This window comes from Macaca nemestrina, chromosome 4, assembly GCF_043159975.1.
Source record: "Macaca nemestrina isolate mMacNem1 chromosome 4, mMacNem.hap1, whole genome shotgun sequence".
NCBI lineage: Eukaryota > Metazoa > Chordata > Mammalia > Primates > Cercopithecidae > Macaca > Macaca nemestrina.
In genome coordinates, this window is record NC_092128.1 from 55,912,843 (window position 1) to 55,937,000 (window position 24,158).

General features: G+C 39.8%; 2 protein-coding genes across 2 annotated transcripts; both read right to left on the reverse strand.

Moving 5' to 3' along the window:
• Positions 1 to 1,042: 1,042 nt before the first annotated feature.
• LOC105475351 (proteasome 26S subunit, ATPase 2) lies at positions 1,043 to 23,426 on the reverse strand. The gene is made up of 12 exons (XM_011730532.3): positions 23,167 to 23,426; positions 16,965 to 17,002; positions 15,993 to 16,074; positions 14,802 to 14,901; positions 7,241 to 7,372; positions 6,389 to 6,461; positions 5,701 to 5,796; positions 4,838 to 5,002; positions 2,996 to 3,083; positions 1,584 to 1,786; positions 1,389 to 1,485; positions 1,043 to 1,301 (listed from the first exon to the last, which is right to left on the reverse strand). Exons 1-12 carry the CDS (start codon positions 23,234 to 23,236, stop codon positions 1,144 to 1,146), a joined length of 1,302 nt encoding a protein of 433 aa, XP_011728834.1. The 5' UTR covers positions 23,237 to 23,426; the 3' UTR covers positions 1,043 to 1,143.
• Positions 17,012 to 23,156, reverse strand: LOC139362775 (small ribosomal subunit protein uS14-like). The gene has a single exon (XM_071094732.1). The coding sequence runs from the start codon at positions 22,340 to 22,342 to the stop codon at positions 22,181 to 22,183; it is 162 nt and encodes a 53-aa protein (XP_070950833.1). The 5' UTR covers positions 22,343 to 23,156; the 3' UTR covers positions 17,012 to 22,180.
• Positions 23,427 to 24,158: the final 732 nt, after the last annotated feature.

Genomic DNA, 24,158 nt, shown 5'->3' on the forward strand with positions numbered 1-24,158 from the left:
ATGTTGGTTGGATTTTATAAAGGGCTTTAATTTCTTGAAAACTTTCATAATTTTCCATATTTCAGTGCAACACAGCATTTTCTAGGTTGTCAACTTTTTCTATTGTAAATTTAAAATGTGTCCAACTTTATTTTGCAACTTATTTATGAATATCGAACTTCAATAAAAATATTCATTATTGTGCTTTGGTCTTGGCATTGGGGGAAGGGGTAATTGTGGTAGAAGATAGGATTTGGTGGTGGTTACACAGGAGATAATTTTAAAAAGATCTGTTGAGGATTCTAATATAACCTTTATTTTTAAAATACCTAACTGTAGACCAGAAGCCTAACAGACATTTTACCAAAATTTTAAACTAATTTGTAAAATGAAAGTAATCACTTTTCTGTATGAAGCCAATTCCGGATTTTCTAAATTAGATCATATGTACACACATCTTTTTTTTTTTTTGTCTTTTTTACTACTCTTTCACCTCTGGCTGAACATTTTTCTTTCTGCTTTATTGTATTACTTTACTGCTCATTAAAATCACTAATTCTTCCTGATTAATTTGAAATCAAATTGCAATGCAAAACATATACATCCAATGTTTCTCTTACTTTAAAAAAGATTTGGCCAAAGCTTTTATTATTCAACATGGTGGTGGGAAACTATCATAATGCATGTGGTCAGAAGCCTAAGTGAGCTACTTTGATGCGGGACAGAAGAGGATAATAGGAGCATAGGTAATGGAGCCGACAAACTTGGACCAGAAACCCAGCTTTGCCACTACAAGTAAGTAGGAAAGTTTATGAATCCATTAGATGAAGATCCATTTGATAATCTTCCTCAATGGACAGATGGGAGGATACAATGAGAATTTCTATGTAGAGCACCCAGCCAGCATATGCCCAGGATATAAGCCATCTAAGCAAGCACTCTGTTTGCTGTGAAACCCTTAAATGGGAGTGGGTCAAAAAAACAGTCAAAATATATTCTAACAAGCTTTTCTGTCTAATAACATTAGAGATCACCTTTTATTATAAGAAGAGATATGGAAACATACAATTTTGAAGCCATTTATTTGTTTATGAAGTGGTTATTAACAAGTCTATGTAAGGTTAGGATTCCAATCTAAAGTTTTCACCTGAAAGCCTTCAGGGTTCAGTTGTATGTCATGTAACGAGGAGTAGCACTGAATTTGGCATAAGACTTAATGACCTTATTTACAGCTTCCAAGAAATCCTTCTCGGTAGCGATTTTTCGCCGTGCTCTGATGGCAAACATACCAGCTTCTGTGCAGACGCTTCTAATCTCAGCACCTTTCAAACAAAAAGAAAATAAACAGGCTTAATTAAAGCAGCCTGAACAGACAGACCAGCAAATATAAGCAAGAACTTTCTACTTACCAGTGCTATTTGGACACAGTCGTGCTAACAATTCAAATCTGATATCTCTTTCAACACTCATCGAACGAGCGTGAATCTTAAATATGTGGGTCCGACCCTAAAAATGAGAGAATTGACAAATATGAAAATGCAAAAAACATCACAGGAAGAAAAAACTTCAAAAATCCCTTTCCTAAAATGAAATGATTTTCTTACCTCTAGATCGGGCAGGCTAAATTCAATTTTTCTATCCAATCTCCCTGGCCTCATCAGTGCTGGATCCAAAGTATCAGGTCTGTTAGTGGCCATCAGCACTTTAATATTGCCTCGAGGATCAAAACCATCAAGCTGATTGATCAGTTCCAACATTGTTCTCTGCACTTCATTGTCACCTCCAGCACCATCATCAAACCGAGCCCCTGAGAAGACAAAAGATAAGCTCTTCAAGTCCACTCAGAGTAGCACTATGCATGACCTGAAAGTACCATAAATCTCAGCTCAAATTATGCCCTCCGGAATAAGTGCATATCCCACTTTGAAGCAAATCCTGTAAGAACAGCCTGCGTTATACAAAACTAATTAGAAAGTGAACCTTTGCTTTCAAAAGTATTCATCACAGATTTACTTAACATTTTTTAAACTGCCTATGGGGCAGTTTTATGTTTTCAAAGTCTACCACATTTATTACTTAATTTGAACCTCTCAAAACCTCATGAAGTACACAAGGCAAGAATTATTCCCTTTATAAGATAAGAAAACTGAGGCTAAGAGATTAGTCAAAATAACTTGTCCTCAGGAGTTCGAGACCAGCCTGGCCAACATGGTGAAACTACGTCTCTACTAAAAATACAAAAATTAGCCAGGCATGGTGGCAGGTATCTGTAATCCCAGCTACTCAGGAGGCTGAGACATGAGAATGGCTTGAACCAGGAGGCAGAGGTTGCCGTGAACCAAGGTTGCGCCACCGAACTCCAGCCTGACCAACAGAGTGAGACTGTGTCTTTAAAAAAAAAAAAAAAAAAAAAAAACCTGTCTAGATTTCATGGCTAATACTGTATTTCCTGTGCACTAAGAAAAACCACCACCAATTGAATTATGCCCCAGTGCTTTCTTATGACATTAGATGATACTTCTCAATTTAGGAGTTGTTTAAAGTGTGGAAATAGGTGTTGTATGAATGAAATCACATATAGGTTGAGCATCCCATATTTGCAAATATGCAAAATCCAAAATGCTTCAAAATTTGAAACTCTTGAGCCCCAACATGATGTTCAAAGGCAATAGTCATTGGAGCATTTTAGATTTCAGGTTTTCATATTTGGGATACTCAATCAGTATAATGCAAGTACTCCAAAAGCCAAAAGCCAAAATACCTGAATTCTCAAACATTTCAGCTAAAGGATATTCAACCCATTGCACAAAAATAAAGGCTCTGAAAAATGGCAATGGTATATAATGTTTCTTCTTCCCTTTACAGTTTAGCAGTACTACTTATTAGATCTGTGGCGCCAGTGTTTCAGAGCTCATAGAAGAGTTATTGTTAAAATTCTGTATAAGAATTAACATATCACTTTAGAGTTTTCATGAAACCGAATCCTAAAGCAGTTCTCTTAACATATCATTCTCACCTCCAATAGCATCAATTTCATCAAAGAAGATAAGGCAGGCTTTTTTTGTTCTGGCCATTTCAAAGAGTTCACGAACCATTCGAGCCCCCTAACAAGAAAAATGATTTATTAATTCAAAATTGATTTTAAAATATTTTAAAGTAAATATAAAGTTACGCTTCAAACTTTTCAATATTTATTTTTAACAGTATTCTCACTCATTATTACCTAAACTTTTTTTATTTTTTTGTTTTTTTTGAGATGGAGTCTTCCTCTGTCGCCCAGGCTGGAGTGCAGTGGTGCAATCTCAGCTCACTGCATCCTCTGCCTGGGTTCAAGTGATTCTCCTACCTCAGCCTCCCGGGTAGCTGGGATTACAGGCATGTGCTACCAAGCCCAGATAATTTTTGTATTTTTAGTAGAGATGGGGTTTCAGCATCTTGGCCAGGCTGGTCTTGAACTCCTGACCTCATGGTCTACCCGTCTCAGCCTCCCAAAGTGCTGGGATTACAGGTGTGAGCCACCACGCCCAGCTGTTTTTATTTTATTTTATTGTTTATTTTTTGAGACAGAGTTTCGCTCTTGTTGCCCACGCTGGTGTGCAATGGCACAATCTTGGCTCACTGCAACCTTCGCCTTCTGGGTTCAAGCGATTCTCGTGCCTCAGCCTCCCGAGGAGCTGGGATTACAGGCATGTGCCACCACACTCAGCTTTTTCTATTTTTAGTGGAGATGGGGTTTCTCCATGTTGGTCAGGCTGGTTTTGAAATCCTGACCTTAGGTGATCTGCCCGCCTCTGCCTCCCAAAGTGCTGGGATTACAGGTGTAAGCCACCGCACCCAGTCTACCTAAACTTTTTTTAAAAAGACTGAAGTTTGCTCCCCAGTCCACCAAATTAATCTTGCTAGCCTTAAAATATTAAGTCATTTGCATGATTCTGTATCTATTAAATAGCAATAGGTTTCGGATCTGATGAGGTCAAATTAATAGTTAAATAAAGGAACCATTCTAATCAGTAAAACTTGAGTAAATAAAAGCATCTGATCTATCACTTGGAATTCCTGATCATTGAATTTGACTTGTAAGTTTTAATTAGGGAATAAAAGGATACTTCAACTCATGCAGCTCCGTATCTAATTCTTACTGTAAATATACGAATCATCAACAGGTTTCAGATACAATACGTATAGCCCTAGACTTATTCTCTAAATATATATATGTATATGGATGTCTACAAACATACAGACAACCTATGCTCTCACTTTCTCATTAGGACTGAAAACACTGCCCCTGAAGTAAAAGTATACTTTTGAATTCACTTACCAGGCATTTCCATAGAAAAGCCACATCTGTAGAAAATGTCATCCTTCTGAGGAGGGGGCATACTGGTTAAAATTTTAAGTGGTTGTCTATTTCCAAATGACCACAAAGGCAGCTTCTAAACTACTAATTACAATCAAGAAGTTTCAGGTCTCAGGCCGGGTGTGGTGGCTCATGCCTATACTCCCAGCACTCTGGGAGGCCAACGCAGATGGATCGCTTGAGCCCTGGGCCGCATGGCAAAACCCCATTCTACAAAAAATAGAAAAATTAGCTGGGCGTGGTGGCATGTAGCCATGGTCTCAACTACCTGAGAGGCTGAGATGGGAGGATCGCCTAAGCCCAGAGAGGTAGAGGCTGCAGTGAGCTGAGATCACAACACTGCACTCCAGCCTGAGCAACACAATGAGACTGTCTCAAAAAAAGAAAACAGAAATTTCAGGTCTGGATCCCTCGATGCAGAAGTGCCATTTTTAATTTCATTCATACTGTAAAATCTTTCACAGGGCTATATATTCTTTGACTATGATAAATTGACTTTACCTCACCGACGTATTTCTGTACAAGCTCAGATCCAATAACTCGAATGAAGCACGCATCAGTCCGATTAGCAACCGCCCGCGCACAGAGTGTCTTGCCTGTACCGGGTGGACCAAAGAGCAGCACGCCCTTGGGAGGCTCAATGCCAAGGTTTACAAACCTCTCTGGCTGTGATAGAGACAGAATTTTCACACTTACCACTTCTGTATAACAAAAATCAGACTACTTCTACATCAACAAAGTGCTTTTATGTTTAGTCTTTTATCCTGAAAACCATACTTTAATATTTAAATCAAAATTATTAAGTCCACAATCTACATACTTGGACTAAGTAAGAAATTTTACTTATTCTAAGACATAAGTTCTAAACTGGACTCATATCAATACATAAGACTGAATGGCTTTTAAAAAGCGCTTCTATTATCCAGTCTTAAAATATTTTCCTAATTTTAAAAAATTATGGTGTTTAAGGAACACAATTATCTGGTATTCAATATCCTAGTTTTCCATTATCCTCCCAAGTTTAACCTGCTTCAACTTAAGCCCCTTTCTTCTCGATGTCTTTTGAAGAACCAGTTTCTTCTATAATAGCCTGTAACATATTTAACATATTGCTAAAGGTTACACTGAGCCTCCTCTGTCACTGTAAACAGCAGATCTTTCTTTTTTAAATATACTTGACCATTCAATCCTTTTTGCTTGCTCTCCCCTAGAACTTACCAACTCTCCACACCTCCTCTCTCCACCCTCTCAAAAAAATTCTCATTAGGGAAAATAGTAAAAGCCATCTAATATACAAGCAATTTTAGTGCTCAATACACAAAAATTTATACAAAGAAATTTAAATACAACACTCAGCTACTTACATGAAGTAATGGGGTTTCAACTACTTCTCGCAATTTCTCAATCTGTTCCTTACAGCCACCAACATCACTGTATGTGACATCAGGTTTCTCTTCCACCTAAGAGAGGGACAGAAATGTACAACATACAGTCACAGGCCTTTTGGATACTGTCCAAATTCAGTAGAATAGACCTAATACCTTAAAAGAAAAATCAAACTCACAAGTGAGAATCTTAATAAAAATTGAATACATTGCCCAGTGCCCTGGTACTACTTGCTGTATTACTTATTATGACACTAATGAATGAAAGACAAACTAGTAAAATAAAGACAGGTGAGAGTCTGTCTCAAAAAAAACAAAAAATACTGCCAGGCTCAGTGGCTCACGCCTAGAATCCCAACACTTTGGGAGGCTGAGGCAGGCCAAAAACTTGAGGTCATGAGTTCGAAACCAGTCTGGCCAACGTGGTGAAACACCGTCTCTACTAAAAAGACAAAAATTAGCCAGGCATGGTGGTGGGCGCCTGTAATCCCAGCTACTCGGGAGGCTGAGGCAGGAGAATCGCTTCAACCCAGGAGGCAGAGGCTGCAGTGGGCCAAGATCACATGACTGTACTCCAGCCTAGATGACAAGAGTGAAACGCCATCTCAAAAAACAACAACAACAACAAAAACACATAGCCTTCCTTTTCCCTCCCATAGTTTCTTACCTGCATCATGGTAACTGTTGGGTCAATCTTAGGAGGCAATGGAATGTGAATTTGATATTTATTTCTGTCCACACTAAGGAAGTAAAAAAGACAGTCACTAATACATTCTTTAAGCTTTCAAAGTGATTTTATGTTTAGTCTTTTATCCCCAAAACCATACTTTAAGAAAACAAGAGAGAGACAGAATCCCTAAGGTTATATAAAGAGAAATAAAGAGAGCATGAAACCTGAGGATACTAAATTATATGTCTAATGTGGCAAACAAGAATTACAGAGAAATACAAAAATAGCCTGTGGAGTGCGCACATAGGTAGAGTTAAAAGTAAGGTAAAGAATGCTTTGGCTTAGCCAGGTGTGGTGGGATGCACCTGTAGTCCCAGCTACTGGGTAGGTTGAGGCTGGAGCATCACTTGAGCCCAGGAGGTCAAGGCTAAAAAAGAATGCTTTGTCCTAACAGCAACCAAACCCTTGAGGAGGGAGGGGAGATTTTTTTTAAATTTACTGAGTGAATTGTTATGGATTCTATAGACATTAACACACTTGGCATCATAACTATCCTAAAGCAAGTAGTCCCCCAACCTATACCATGTTACCGTAAATAGACTGGTAACCTCAACTCTGAAATTTGAAGCCATTCATAATAAACAACAGTAGGAGTAGGGGAGTCAGGGAAGCTGATGGGATGTTAGAAAGCAGATGCAGAAGAAAGAATTTTCAACTATAGTACATTACTAGATCATCCCTTGGTATTCCAAGGAACTCAGTTCATTTATTCACCACAAACCCAAGGATGTGAACGTGAGACAGCATCCTTAGTGAAAAAAAAGTATTTATTGTAAATAGAAATCTTACCCCACTCTCATCCCTTCTTCAATGTCAGTAGGTGCCACTTGATCACTAAGGTCCACCACAAACTTGGCAAACTGCTTTACGTTGATAATGTATTTTGGGTCCTCCGAATCAGCATTGATTATCTTTGTACACCTAACACAGCAAAAAGCTTGATTAGAATAAGGAACCTAAGCCACTAATAATTAATTCAACCAACTAGATTCTATCCTGAGTGTGCAAAATATAGGTATAAACTGGAACTACAGAAACTGGGACATTGTTAAAGATCCTTTTCTGTACTCAACTCTGAAGGTCCATTCGACTTTAGCCAAGCCATAAAATTTTCAAATACATTCTCCTGGAAAATTAAACCCAAATATCTCATCATTAAGAAGTTATCTGATTTCTTGATTTCCATAATTTATATTCCTTTATTATTAGTGATGCTCCTGTATATCTTAAGTTGCTCTCGTTTTCATTTTCCCTATAAAAAGATGGTCTTGTCTTACACCAAATTCAGTAATAAATGGGTTTTCATTCTTTTCCTGAGTTTATACTTTAAATCCGTTTTCTTTTTATTTTCTTTCCCTCTCTCTCTTTTTTTTTTTTTTTTTTCTTTTGAGATGGAGTTTCACTCTTGTTGCCCAGGCTGGAGTACAATGGCATGATCTTGGCTCACTGCAACCTCCGCCTCCTGGGTTCAAGCAATTCTCCTGCCTCAGCCTCCTGAGTAGCTGGGATTACAGGCAACTGCCACCATGCCTGGCTAATTTTTTTTTTAATTTTTAGTACAGACGGGGTTTCACCATGTTAGCCAGGATGGTCTTGATCTCCTGACCTCGTGATCCGCCCGCCTCGGCCTCCCAAAGTGCTTTTTCGAGACAGAATTTCACTCTTGTTGCCCAGGCTGGAGCGCGATGGCGTGATCTTGGCTCACTGCAACCTCCGCCTCCTTGGTTCAAGCAATTCTCCTGCCTCAGCCTCCCGAGTAGCTGGGATTACAGGCATGCACCACCATGCCTGGCTAATTTTTTTTTTTTTTTTTTTTTTAGTAGAGATGGGGTTCCTCTCGAACTCCCAAGGTCAGGCTGGTCTCAAACTCCCAACCTCAGGTGATCTGCCCACTTCAGCCTCCCAAAATGCTGGGATTACAGGCGTGAGCCACTGTATCCGGGCTTTAAATCCATTTTTATTGTTTTTGCTACTTTTTTTTCTTTTTTTAACTGAGGCAGTAGCAGCTTTTTTTTTTTTTTTTTTTTTTTTTTTTTTTTTGAGACAGAGTCTTGCTCTGTAGCCTAGGCTGGAGTGCAGTGGCATGATCTCAGCTCACTGCACCCTCAGCCTCCCAGGTTCAAGCAGTTCTCCTGCCTCAGCCTCCCAAGTAGCTGGGATTACAGGAACGCACCAGCACGCCCGGCTAATTGTTTTGTATTTTTAGTAGATATGGGGTTTCACCATGTTGGCCAGGCTGGTTTCAAATTCCTGACCTCAAGTGATCCACCTGCCTCGGCCTCCCAAAGTGCTGGGATTACAGGCATGAGCCACTGCACCCAGCCAGTAGAAGCTATTTTTAACTTAATTATATTCATTTCCATATGGCCTGGTAAAAATGAATTGATAATGCCACGTACATCACAGTATAAAAGTCAACTGCCTTTCCCCTTCTATAGTATCTATCTACTAAAGAAAAACAAAAACAAAAAACAAATCACATTAGAAAGCTGCTACATATGCAAGAATTACAGAGAAATATAAAAATAGCCTGTGGAGTGCACACATAGGTAGAGTTAAAAGTAAGGTAAAGAATGCTTTGACTTAGCCAGGTGTGGTGGGATGCACCTGTAGTCCCAGCTACTGGGGAGGCTGAGGCTGGAGCATCACTTGAGCCCAGCAGGTCAAGGCTAAAAAAGAATGCTTTGTCCTGACAGCATAATTGTTTGAAGGACTCTGTTTTCTGTTACCAACCACGTTTGCTATGGAAGAAGAATTATGCCTATTCTCTACCAAAAAAAAAAAGAGGCTGACCAAAAATCCTGAAAGGAATAACAAGAACAACAAACAGCAATAATACCAAACCCCGGGGAGAGGAAGAATCTGATTTCCAGAGGTGACACATTACATTATTTTAAATGTCTAGTTATCACCAAAAAGTTATGAGATGCAAAACATTATGAGATGCATTTTCCCTTATGTATGACATTATGGCTCATACATTAAGGGGGAAAAAAGCAGTCAATAGAAATCGTCCCTTAGGAAGCCTCGATGTTGGTGTTATTAAACAAAACTTTTTTTTTTTTTTTTAGACGGAGTCTCACTGTTGCCCAGGCTGCAGGGCAGTGGTGCGATCTTGTCTCACTGCAACTTCCGCCTCCCAGGTTCAAGCAATTATCCTGCGTCAGCCTCCTAAGTGTCTGGGATTACAGGTGCCTGCCACCATGCCCAGCTAATATTTTTATACTTTTAGTAGAGACAGGGTTCACCATGTTGGCCAGGCTGGTCTCGAACTACTGACCTCAAGTGATCCACCTGCCTCAGTCTCCCAAAGTGCTGGGTTTACAGGCATGAGCCACTGTGCCCAAACAAAAACCTTAAATCAGTACAAGAAATATTTTCAAAAAGCTAAAGGAAACCATACTTAAAGAGTTAATAAGAATGATGAGAAGAATGTCTCACCAAATAGTGAATACAGATAGAGAAATTAGACTGGAATATCATTTGGCCATAAAAAAAACTTCCAGCCATTTTTGAATATGGATGAACCTTGAAATATGCTAAGTGAAGGAAGCCATATACTATATGATTCCATTTAGATGATATGTCCAGGATAGTCAAATTCATAGACACAGAAAGTAGATTAATGGTTGCCAGGGGCTGGGAAGAGAGGGGAATGAAGACTTCTAATGGGTATCAGGTTTGTTTTTGGGGTAACAAAAATATTCTATTCTGGAATTAGTGATGATAAATGCACAATTTTCTAGATATTCTAAAAATCACTAAATTGTACACTTTAAAAGAGTGAACCTCATGGTATGTGAATTTTATATCAATAAGATTGTTATTTAAAAATTCATAAGCTGGCCAGGCAAGGTGGCTCACACCTGTAATCCCAGCACTTTGGGAGGTTGAGGTGGGCAGATGGCTTGAGCCTAGGAGTTCAAGACCAGCTGAGGCAACATGGCAAGACCCTGTCTCTACTAAAAATAAAAATAAAAAACAGCCGGGCATGGGGTGGTGTGCACCTGTGGTCCCAGCCACTTGGGAGGCTGAGGTGGGAGCCCAGGAAGCAGAGGGTGCAGCGAGCTGAGATCATGTTACTGCACTCCAGCCTTGGTAACAAACTGAGACCTCATCTTTAAAAAAAAAAAAAAAATTCACAAGCTAAAAATTACACATACACAAATTTTATCAAGATTTTTAAGCAAAGAGTATGAGACTAAAATCAATGGAAACTTTTTCAAATAATCTTTGCTTTCTTTTTTTTTTTTTTTTTTTTGAGACGGAGTCTGGCTCTGCCGCCCAGGCTGGAGTGCAGTGGCCAGATCTCAGCTCACTGCAAGCTCCGCCTCCCGGGTTTACGCCATTCTCCTGCCTCAGCCTCCCAAGCAGCTGGGACTACAGGCGCCCGCCACCTCATCCGGCTAGTTTTTTGTATTTTTTAGTAGAGACGAGGTTTCACTGTGTTAGCCAGGATGGTCTCGATCTCCTGACCTCGTGATCCGCCCGTCTCGGCCTCCCAAAGTGCTGGGATTACAGGCTTGAGCCACCGCGCTCGGCCAATCTTTGCATTCTTTAAGGCCTGGGATCTTGCAGGAGTGTGGGGCTCTTTAGCTAGTCTGTCTGTTATGAAAAATCTATATGAAAAGTTTCCCTCTAACTGCTTTACGAAAAAAAAAATTCCCCTCATACGGACTAGAGAAACGTACCTAAATTTTTTATTTTTCCATAGAGAGATAACATATTACAACCATGATATAAGAGCAGAACATTCAACACACACACACCAATGAAAGAATAAAGATGAGATCCTTGAAATCAAAAACCTGAGTTTTTTTTTTGTTTGTTTTTATTTTGGTTTTTTTTTTTTTGAGACGGAGTCTCGCTCTGTCGCCCAGGCTGGAGTGCAGTGGCCGGATCTCAGCTCACTGCAAGCTCCGCCTCCCGGGTTCACGCCATTCTCCTGCCTCAGCCTCCCGAGTAGCTGGGACTACAGGCGCCCGCCACCTCGCCCGGCTAGTTTTTTGTATTTTTTAGTAGAGATGGGGTTTCACCGTGTTAGCCAGGATGGTCTCGATCTCCTGACCTCGTGATCCACCCGTCTCGGCCTCCCAAAGTGCTGGGATTACAGGCTTGAGCCACCGCGCCCGGCCAAAAAACCTGAGTTTTTTTACCTGAGAAATTAAAAACCTGAGTTTTTTACCTGAGAAATTAAAAACCTACGAGAAGAAAACTGGGAGGAAAAAAACCTCAACAGAAGAATTCAAAGATAAAGAAAAGCTCATAGAAAGTAAAGTAAAAAGGCAAAACAAAGGAAACCAGGAAAGAAAGAGTAGCATATTAGAGGAGCAATCCTGGAGGCCCCATATCCAAATAAGAGAATTCAGGAGTGCCGGGCGCGGTGGCTCACGCCTGTAATCCCAGCACTTTGGGAGGCCGAGGCGGGCGGATCACAAGGTCAGGAGATCGAGACCACGGTGAAACCCCGTCTCTACTAATAATACAAAAAATTAGCCGGGCGCGGTTGTGGACGCCTGTAGTCCCAGCTACTCGGGAGGCTGAGGCAGGAGAATGGCGTGAACCCGGGAGGCGGAGCTTGCAGTGAGCCGAGATCACGCCACTGCACTCCAGCCTGGGCGACAGAGCGAGACTCCGTCTCAAAAAAAAAAAAAAAAAAAAAAAGAGAATTCAGGAGTAAAGGTCCAAGGAAATGGACGGAAAGAAATTAACAAATAGTTTCAAGAAGATTTGCCTTACTAAAGGATAAGAGAGCCCAGCACAACGGATGAAAACAGGCCAACACCAAGGCACATCACCATGAAATTTCAAAAAGAGAACAAGAGAAGACTCTAAAATTTTCAGAGAAAAAATAGGCCACATATACAGGACTGAGGATCAGAATGGCTTCAGAGTAACACTGGGAGGCAAAGGACAACAGAACGACACCTTCAAATTTTTGAAGAGAAAAGAACTTTATACTCGGCTAAGATACTTTCAGACATATGCAGTCTCAAAATATTACCTCCCAACTGACCCTTTTCCAGGAAGCTACCAGAGGATGTATTAGACCTAAATAAAGGTGTAAGGAAACCAAGGAAGAAAGACTAACAGTACACAAGCAACAGGAGGGAGGCAAAGGGAAATCTCCACAGTAGAGAAGTCAGACAACGATTGTCATTAAACAGGCATAAAGGACAACTGGTCCAAACCAAAGCAGTTCAGGAAGTGCTGGGAAAAACTTAAGGAAAATGAAACCGAGAGAACACCAGATGCAACTGAGGTATAATTGAGAGAAAACTAACAGATCTAATGCATCTGAAGAGCAGCTTAGACAATCAAGAGAAAGCGGGAGGTTGAGTTTATAACATATGCACAGAAAACCAGGCAAATGAAGAAACAAGACATTAAAACAACCACCACCAAAATAAGTGGCACAAGAAAGGAAAAGCAATCACAGCTTACCACTTGGCTCTTTGTGAATAGTATTTACATAGCCATAATCATATAAACACTGAATACTGATCTAACCAAAATTATAACAGAATTACACCAGAAGGATGTTGGGATAGGAAGGGTGTGCCTTCAACATGAAGGCAGAGGAAACAAAACAAAATCCTCATCTTCCATTGTGGGAAGCCAAAAGATAATACCTAAAACTAAAAAATCAAGAAGCAGGAATCTACAATACACAAGATATAGCAATATCCATTAGAACCATGAAAGCGAAAACCAAAATAATCAGCTAAAAAAGGTGAAAATGAGTGTCTGTAGGGAAGAGAAATTGGGAAATACAGTTGTTATTATTTAACTATTTAACTCTTTTTTTTTTTTTTTTTTTGAGATGGAGTCTCACTCTGTCGCCCAGGCTGAAGTGCAGTGGCACAATCTCGGCTCACTGCAACCTCCGCCTCCCAGGTTCAAGCAATTCTCCTGCCTCAGTCTCTCCAGTAGCTGGGATTACAAGCGCCCACCACACCCAGTTAATTTTTGTATTTTTAGTAGAGACAGGGTCTCACCATGTTGGCCAGGCTGGTCTCAAACTCCTGACCTCAAGTCATCTGCCCGCGTGGGCCTCCCAAAGTGCTGGGATTACAGGCATGAGCTGCAGTGCCCAGCCTGAACTATTTAACCCTTCAAAAACCATAATAAAACTAAAAAATGGATAAATAAATAAATAAATAAAGGGAGAAAAGATGGAAATTGGGAGGTAGGAAGGGTGAGTAGATGGGAAAGAAAAATAATCTTTAGCTTTTAGGAACTAAAAATAAAAACAAAATTTTTAAAAGGATCATAAACAGAGAATATGTTTATAGCCTTGAATTGGGCTAGGCTTTTCTGAGCAACATTAACACCCAAAAGGTATAATGGAAATACTGGTATATTTTATCTCCTAAAAATGTAAAACATTAGTACAACAAAAGGTACCAAGAAGTTAAAAGTGACTAGGGAAAAATACTTGTAGCATTACTTAAGAAAAGATAATAAGTATAATATATGAACTGTTTCTAAAATTAACAAGAAACAACCCAAGAACATGAGTAGTCAAAGAAATACAGAGGTTTAGTAAACACAAGAAGTAGCTATCACACTAGTAATCAGCACAGTACAAATTAAAATTATTTTCCCTCAAATGACAAAAGTGTAAAAATTGAAAACTGCATATCTTACATTCATCAGACAAATGGATATTTGCCTCAAATCCTCTCGGTAAAAGTATAAACTGGTCAAAGCAATTGTCACAGGATTTTAAAACTGTAATATCTTCGACCCCTAGAATTCCACTTGTAGTAAGCTAGCCTACAGAAATGTATGCACATACACTGAGAAACATTTAACATGAATGTTCACTACAGTGCTGTGTATAATAACAGAAATTGTTATAGCCTAACATCTACACATTATGCAATTTTTTAAAAACATGAGAAAAAAGAAATAAGTGTACCTATATTAAAGACACAGATTCCCAAAACATGTAGTTATGTCTAAAAAACAAAAAAAAATCAGGATATGTTTCTTGCATGCAAATACACACAGGAAGATACACAGAAAGAGGATTAGGAGGGCCAAACTATTTCAGTACTTATGTTTGAGGAAAGGGCAACAGGAAAGCAAGTAGGAGAAGGGAGTTTTTCACATCTTGCTCTACATCTTTTTGTATCATTTAAATCTTTTAAATGAATACACCTTCATGTATTTTTGAATAATTGTTTAAGGCATAAAATTTTAACCCCAGTTTTGTAGAAAGCTTTATTTACTTGGAATTTGGAATAAAAATACTTTATGAACTATTATATTATCCCCGAGACTCTAACATTAAGTGCTTGAAAATACAGACAAAGGGAAGTTGCCACAGAGCACCTGTGCATACCTGGCAACCTGTAAAGGCTGTTCACTCTGGAGTGTCTGCTTATCTGCAGCCAAATCCCAGAGTGCTGGTGGGGCCAGGCCAGTGTCAGATTCTTTAATACCTACATAAAGAAAGATGACAAAATTTACTAAAATGTAATGCATCGCCCTAAAATAAGCTTTCTGAACCTCGGCCCTCCTGACATTTTGCACTGAATTTCGTTGTGTGCATTATAGGCTGTTTAGTAGCATCCCTGGCCTCTCACCACTGGATGCCAGCAGCACCACCCTCTCTCAAAGTCATGACAATCAAGAATGTCTCCAGACATTGCCCAGTGTCCTCCGGGAGCGGGTGGGGGGTGTGGCAAAATCACCCCAGCTGAAAACTACTACCCTGCCCTAAAGTAATTGTCAAGCCAAAAATATAATGCCACATTTGATATTTTTGTGTAGGTCAAATGTAAAACTTCATCATTCAAGTTCCCCCAAAAAATGTTTCCAACTTCCAGGAAAGAGCCCAATTACTTCGAGCAAAACTATGCTGTGGATCTTATTTTTATCCAAAAAAGTTTTTCGACTTGTTAACTGAAGTTTACTGAACTGGGTTTTGACCAACAGAAACATTACTGGCTTAGAAGATGGTATTGTTGGCCGGGCGTGGTGGCTCAAGCCTGTAATCCTAGCACTTTGGGAGGCCGAGACGGGCGGATCACGAGGTCAGGAGATCGAGACCATCCTGGCTAACATGGTGAAACCCCGTCTCTACTAAAAAATACAAAAAACTAGCCGGGCGAGGTGGCGGGCGCCTGTAGTCCCAGCTACTCGGGAGGCTGAGACAGGAGAATGGCGTGAACCCGGGAGGCGGAGCTTGCAGTGAGCTGAGATCTGGCCACTGCACTCCAGCCCGGGCTACAGAGTGAGACTCCGTTTCAAAAAAAAAACAAAAACAAAAACAAAAACAAAAACAAAAAAAAAAAAAAAAAAGAAGATGGTATTGTTTCTTATTTCTTAACTGCATAAGCATTAAACCTGGTTGTAAAAAGCAGTGAAAGATATGGTTAAATGAGATCAGATCAAATTTCTTAACAGAAAGGAAGAATAACGATTTTTTAAAATCTGTAATCATAAAGGAGTAAAATCTGTAGTTAAACTCTTTTGATATTATTAACACATTACATTTAAAGGAAGGAAATGGGAATTTAAAAATACATACCAGTGAGCTCATTAATTTTCTTGAGAAGTTGCTGAATGTCATCTTCAACTTGCTTGATCTGCCTAGAGTAAGTGCTCTGACCCTAGGTGATGAAGGTCAGTTTAGTTAGAATATCAGGATATCAACAATTTATTAAACTACAGGCAAAAATTATTTTTAAGTTACAATTTCAATAGCTATCATTATCCCAAAACTTGTGAAGTAGAGAGGTGTTCCTGAGCCAATATTTCCCCCTAAATACACAATCCACTATTATGCAAGATAACAAATGAAAATCATGGCCAGGCATGGTGGCTCATGCCTATAATCCCTGTACTTAGGGAGGCTGAGGCAGGTGGATAACCTGAGGTCAAGAATTCAAGACCAGCCTGGCCAACATGATGAAACCCCTCTCTACTAAAAATACTAAAAATTAGCCAGGCACAGTGGCAGGCGCTCGTAATCCCAGTTACTCAGGAGGCTGAGGCAGAAGAATCCCTTGAACCCGGGAGGTGGAGGTTGCAGTGAGCCAAGATCGCGCCACTGCACTCCAGCCTGGGTGACAAGAGTGAAACTCTGTCTCAAAAAAAAAAAAAAAAATTGTGTGAAATTATGCAAAACTACTGACTTCTATGCATTAAAACTTCATTTCCAACTAATTCAGTAATACTTGTTAAACATAGTAAACACATGTAAATTATTTTAAATATCTTTCAATATAGTATCACATTTTAATCATGAATAGGATTAAAATAATACATAAACTGAGACATGCCAAAAACTCTGATCTATATACTTCAGGTAGGTAACTTCATTTAGTGAAAATTACAAAGAGCTGCCAAACATTCTAAGTATTTCGTTTCTTTTTATTTTTTGTTTGGTTTTTAAATTTTGGTTTCTTAACTTCTTCTAATTATTTTGGAAGGACAATACCAAAACAGCTTTTATTTCAACATAAAACATCTATAGTTTGTAGACACTGAAAGGACTTACATAAGTTTTTAGCAAGGCAATATCCCCCTCATCCAGAGCTGAAAGAAGAGAGACAATACATGAGATTCAAAAAGAAACTACAATTAACATTTTCAAAAAAAGAAACAAAAAGAAAAAAAAGAAACTAGAGCTGATCAACTTTTCTGTTCGATTCAAATTGTTTTAATTGAGGGCCAAAACTCAAGCAAGATTATGATGATATAAATCCAATCAAATAGTTCCTGGACTCAAGTAATTTTTATCTAACTGGGAGGAAGACAGATTTTTAAAAGTACATAATATACATGATTACCTATTTTATATAGTATTATGTAAAACACATCCATTAAGGATCTTGGTTAAATTATACCATATTCATACAATGAAATACAACGCAGGCTAGGTGTGGTGGCTCATGCCTGTAATCCCAGTACTTTGGGAGGCCGAGGCGGGCATATCACCTGAGGTCAGGAGTTTGACACCAGCCTGGACAACCTGGCGAAACCCCGTCTTTACCAAAAATACAAAAATTGGCCTGGCATGGTGGCACATGCCTGTAGTCCCAGCTACTCGGGAGGCTGAAGCTGGAGAATTGCTTGAACCCAGGAGGCGGACGTTGCAGTGAGCCCAAATCACATCACTGCACTCCAGCCTGGGTGACCAAGAGACACTCTGTCTCAAAAAGAAAAAGGAGATCCAATGCAGCAATTTAAAATGGTAACAGAACACAGGCATAGAAAGCAATCCAACAAATGCTATTCAGTGAATCAGGTAGGTTTAAAAAAAACCATATAATGTGCATATATTTTGTTTTTATATAAAAATCACTTAAAACACATGTGGAGAGTAACCTGAAATGGTGTTCTACGGTGGTTATCCGGGATTTCAAGTGATTTACAGTTAATCTTTTCTATTCACGAATTCTGCATTCCTGAATTTGCTTAGTTGCTGAAATTTATTTGTAATCCCCAAATCAATACTCATGTGCTTTCATGGTCATTTGCAAATAGGCAGAGTGGTAAAAAATTTAAGTTCACAGCTAAGAACAAGTCACTCTAACTTCTTGTTTCAGCTTTACAAAGATGACTAGAAGATGGAGACGGTAGGGGAAATGTAATGTAATCCAAGCAGTTCAGGCTCTGGGGCCAGGTGGACAGGGTTTGAATGCCAGCTCTGGCATCTGTTAGTGGGGTGACCTCAGCCAAGTCACTTAACACTTCTGAACTTTGTTTTCTCTTTTGCGAAATAAAGAAAAAAAGAATCTACCAGGATGAGTTGTTTTTAGGATTTAAGATTATAATCAGCCGGATGCTGTGGCTCACACTTGTAATCCCAGGCTGAGGCAGGCAGATTGCTTGAGTCCAGGCGTTCAAGACCAGCCTGGGCCACATGGCAAAACCGTGTCCCTACAAAAAATACAAAAATTAGCTGGGCATGGTGGTGTGTACATGTAGTCCCAGCTACTGCGGGGGCTGAGGCAGGAGGATTGCTTGAGCCCAGGAAGTGACAGCTACAGCAAGCTGAGATCGTGCCACTGCACTTCTGCCTAGGTAACAAAGTGAGACCCTGTCTCAAAAAAAAAAAAAAAAAGGATTATAATCTACGTGAGATGTATATATATATTTCTCCTAGGAGCAAGTGTTCAGTACTTCCTAATTCACGGTTCACAGCAACTGTATAGAACATATCTATCATGAAAAACAAGAACCAATCATACGATCATACATATTTTAAGGAAAAAAACGGCAGGCCTTTTTTTTTTTTTAAACTAGGTATGAGGAGAGGTAGGAAAAAGCATGCTTAGGTAATAGCAGCTAGACCAGGTAAGCTGAAACACAGTATACACATTAGGCAGTAATAGGAAATTAAGTAGATGGAGGTTTGGGGCTCTAGTGAGTTAGACCATAAATTCCAGAATGAGGTAATCAGGGCCACTACAGTCGACATTATAGGAAATGTGCCTTAGAAAGAAATAGTTCGCCAAGATATGAACAACAAATTGGAGTGAGGCCACTCAGAAGTCATAAGAACCTAAATAAAAATGGTAGCAATGAAAAGAGAAAGGAACGCTTGGATTAAAAAAAAAAAAAAAAAACCCTCAGAGGTAGAATCTACAGCACATGGCAAATGACTGAATGTGAGAAGCTGAGGGGAGAGGATCAAAGCTGATGCCCAGGCTTCGGACCTAGGTGCTACACAATAGACGTCACAATAGAAAGTGGTTGGCAGGGAGATACGAAGTTCAGTTTTAATTTTCTTAAGTTTGTGGTACTATTACCAGAGCAGAAAAGAGTTAACATAGCATGAATAATTGCTATCCTTTGAAAGGCCTGCTTATAAGGTTGGTTCTTGGCTCTTGTCTGAGAACAACGATTTCAGAGGGTTCCTACCATTCCCAGAACTGAAAAAGGTGGTTCACTGTGCTTAAAATGTTTATACAAACTATAGGGTTTATGCAGAACATTTATCTTCCTTCAGGGAGTCTAGAATTTTGGTATGTGCTAGGCAGAGATGCCTACATTACCACCCCATAATAAAACCCTTGGTGCCAGATCTCTAACAAGCGACCCTGGTTTGCAACATTTTACACAAATTGTCACTACCTGTTGCTGGGGGAATTAAGCGCATCCTGTGTGACTCCACTGGAAGAGGACCCTTGGAAGCTTGTGCCTGGTTTCTCCTGGACTTGGCCCCATGTGTCTTTTCTCTTTGCTGATTTTGCTTTGTATTCTTTCACTAAAATACATCATAGCCATGAGGATGACTACATGCTGAGTCTTGGGAATGCTCTTAGCATATTCCTGAGCCTGAGAGTAGGCGTGGAGACTATCCAACACGCCAGCATATCCTGATGCAGCATTCTAAAAGGCGGAGAGAAATCTGGCTTTAGAGGTCAGATGCTAGCTTGAGGATAAAAAGGTTGACTAAGGAAGCATATAGAGTCCAAGACCAGAATGGATGAAATTAACAGAAACAAAACTTTAGAGAAACTACGTGAGGACACAATGAAGGAAAGAAAAGAAGCAGGAGGATAAACGGGAAGGTTCAGCAAGAGAAACCAAGATAGGCTCAAAGGCTCAACAATGTCAAAAACACAAGGATTGGGATTGAGAAATACTAAAGATCTGGGAATTAAGAAACTATTGATCAGTTTCAACAGATTTATAGAGATAGAAACTAAAGTGCAATAAGTTTAAAAATAAAATAAGAGCCTGGCATGGTAGCTCACCCTTGAAATGCCAGTACTTTGGGTGGCCAAGGTGGGAGGATCACTTGAGCCCAGGAGTTTGAAACCAGCCTAGGCAACATAACAAGACCCTGTCTCTACAAAAAAAAGAAAAAATTGTTTAAATTAGCATGGCATGGTGGTGCACACCTATTGTCCCGACTACTAGGGAGGCTGAGGCAGAAGAATGGTTTTAGCCCGGGAATTCCCAGCCTGCAGTGAACTATGATTGTGCCACTGCACTCCAGCCTGAGCGACAGTACAAGACTGTCTCTAAAAATAAATAAATAAGTAGTAAAGAAATGTACTGTGGGCGAATAGTAATAGCTGCTATAAATCGAGATGATCATTGTATGAGACACCGTGATTAGAGATATATATTATTATCTAATTCTATATAAACCTGTGAAGTAAATACAATTATTTCTACATTACAGATAGGAACAACAGTTTCACAGAATTTATTAGACAAAACTCAAAGCCAAAATTCAAACCTAGGTCTTTCTAACTCCCAAGCCTGTCCTTTCTGCCACTTTTAGGCAGTGAAAGAAAAAAAAGAAAATGACTTGTAACTTCAGAGAGCAGGAAGATTTTCTCAACTATGTTTTTAAGATAAAATGGATATTAGCATGTTTACAAGAACAAAAGGGAAAAATTCCATAGGACAACAAATAGAAGAGGTAGTGACTGAAGAAACAAAGTCCCAGAGGAGGAAGGCATAAGATCAAAAACAGAGACGGGAAGGTTGCATATAACAAAGTGATACCACTTCCTCTAAGGCAGAATTAAAACAGAAAATGGAAAATGTCAGAGAAGTTAAGAGAACTCTTAAGTGGATTCTCAATCTTCTCAGGAGAGAAAAAAGTCATCAGTCATGAAGAAAGAGACTGAACTGAGGACCTGAAAAACTTGTAAAAGGCTTGAAATAACCACTCAAACAAAGTGAGTCAACAGGAGATTCACAAAAACTTAACTGCAATTAGGACCAAGTTGAGATCTGAAAGCTTAAATTGAAAGTAACTTAATCAGGCCAGGCGCGGTGGCTCAGGCCTGTAATCCCAGCACTTTGGGAGGCCAAGGCGGGCGATCACCTAAGGTCAGGAGTTCGAGACCAGCCTGGCCAACATGGTGAAACCCTATCTCTGCTAAAAATGCAAAAATTAGCTGGGCGTGGTGGGGGCGCCTGTAATCCCAGCTACTTGGGAGGCTGAGGCAGAAGAATCACTTGAACCCAGGAGGAAGAGCTGAGATCACACCTCTGCACTCCAGTCTGGGGAACAAGAGCAAGACTCCATCTCAAAAAAAAAAAAAAAAAAAAAAGGCAGGGGGGATAGGTATGAATAAACGCACAAGATCCTATATACATGTTAGTCATAACTGTATCCAAGGAATAAATGCGTTAATATTTTTACAGAATAACAAACCCAGAGAAACACACAGATCACTGTGCACAGATCAAATGATAAATCTCTGTGTCTAACTTTTCCAATAAATACTGAGTATCTCTGACATTTTCAGTGTCCTAAAATATTTTTAAAAGAAACAGTAGAATGAGATGAAGGTAGAAAGGAAATGCTTTCTTTTGGGGGAGGGTGTAAATGGAACAGGGTGCAAGGAAAAGATGAAGTTGTTAAGAAAGGGAAAAGTAAGAAGAAACATAAGAAATACCAAAAGAACATTTAAAACTAGCTTAAGGAACAAAAGGAGAAACAGCATAAAGATGAGATTACAAACGGGACTACTGGGAAGAAGTTATATCCAAAAATGGTGCGCATATCTCATGCACTGTAAGTTAAAGTATCAACTGGTACAATCTCCATGGAGAGTAATTTGGCACTTACAAAATCAGAACTCCATTTCTAGAATTCATCCTACAATTTGCACTTGTGTACTTGGTAAAAGTTATATAAACAAGATTATTCATTTTTTTAAATGTTTATTTTAAGTACAAAGAACTATCATGCTTCTTCATTGGGTAGATGCCTTGGATAATCCTTTGAAGGAAGATTATTTAGTCCAACTTAATGAAAGCAATATCCTTCGCATACTGAGGAAAACCCTGGCGGCACATATTGAGGCACATCAGACCGTGCCGGTTTGAACAGACACGACAAGAGCTATAACCCTGGCCGAATTTTCGCGGGTGGCTCCAGTACAGCTGCTGGTGACCCATCTTGCTCTCAAGAGTGCAACGAGGTAAAAGGTATTCATTGTTTTAAACAGCAACAAATTGGAAAAATCCAAATGTTCATCAATAATAGTTAAATACATTATTGTATACCCATAAAACGGGATACTATGCAGATGCAGAGAAAGTGACTACATGATAGGAAATTATCTCTTATATTAAAATTGTTTAAAATCGAGATGTTGAAGTATGTACAGCATGCTACATTTCTGTAAAAAAAAAAAAAGGAATATATAAGCGGACTTGCTTCTATATGTATAGAGTATGTCTAGAAAGATATGCAAAATGGCAACATTAGTTGCCTCTGTGGAGAAGTTGGTGGCTGGGGCCAAGGATGCCAGGCTTTCCAAATGTATCTTTTCTGCCTCTTGAATTGTGAACCCTGTGGCTGTATTATCTGGTCAAATAATTTTTTTTAAGAAAATTACGTCTCAGAATTATAGCTACACAGTGGTAGCTCCCAGCTGTCACAGGGGGAAGGAGGAGGAGAGGAAAGAGGATCAGGTGACCCAGCACCGCAAGGCAGAACTTTTCAAGGCCTGTTAGGCCAACCAGGGTGCGTGACTTCTTCAAGACCCGAGAGCTGAGAATGAATAAAAATGTCCATCAGCAGATGAATACAGAACTTGTAGTGGATAAGGGAGACTGAGAAGGCAGGCAAGTTAATCCGGCCGGCGCAGACTAAATTACTAGGGGCACAAAAGGGCCAAGGCACAGAGCCAGGAGCGGGAATCCAGCTCCTCTCCTGTGCCAAGGCAGCTCCGCTCCAGTCCCGCCCCAGCTCCGAGCTCCTGCCCATGTCAACTGACCTCGGATGGGCTTGTCGTCCTTCTCATCCTCTTTGGTCTTCCGCTGATCGGCACCGAGGTAATCCGGCATTTTAGCAGCTCCAAATGCCTCCTCTCCTTAATGATTACACAGCACCTTCCTTGCTTCCGGTGGTGTCTTCCCTTTCCCTTCCCCACCGGAAGTATATTGGGCTCAGGCGGGCCCCTTTACGCAGTGCTAGAGAGTCCGGAGAGAGCGCTGGGGGAAACGCTGTGGCACGCTGGTTTTTGGACTGATTACCTGTGAAAAGGAAACTACAGTGTTTGTAAAACGCCTGTCATATTAGACACAATAAGTAGTGGCCACATCTACAAACATAGTGAAGGTAATCTATTTCTGGTAAAGAGTTAATATCCAGAATATTTAAAGAACTCCTATCCTACCACCCAAGAAAACAACCTAGTTTTTTAAATGAGCAAATAACCTTAATAAACATTGCTCCAAAGAAGATATACAAATGGACAACATCACTGTTAAGGAAATGCAAATCAAAACCACAGTTGGATGCCGCCACACACCCATTAAGATAGCTATTATTAAAAACAAGCAAAAACAAAACAGGAAACGAGTGTCGGAAAGGGTGACCCTTGGTTCCAGCAGACGCATGCGTGTGCTGCTGGATAAAATGAAATCCTGGTGCACTGTCGATGTAAATGTAAAATGATAAAATAGTGCAACTGCTGTGGGAAACAGTACGATGATTCCTCGGGAAATTAAAAATAGAATTACCATGCCATCTGGCAATTCGACTTCTGGATATGTATCCAAAACAATTGAAAACAGGATCTCAAAGAGGTATTTGTGCATCCATGTTCATAAGCAGCATCAGTCACGACACCCATAAGGTGGAAGCAACCCAAGTGTCCATCTACGTATGAATGGACAAACAAAACGTGATGCACGCGCGCGCGCGCACACACCCACAGATATTATTCAGCCTTAAAAAGGAATGGAATTCTAGTATAAGCTACAG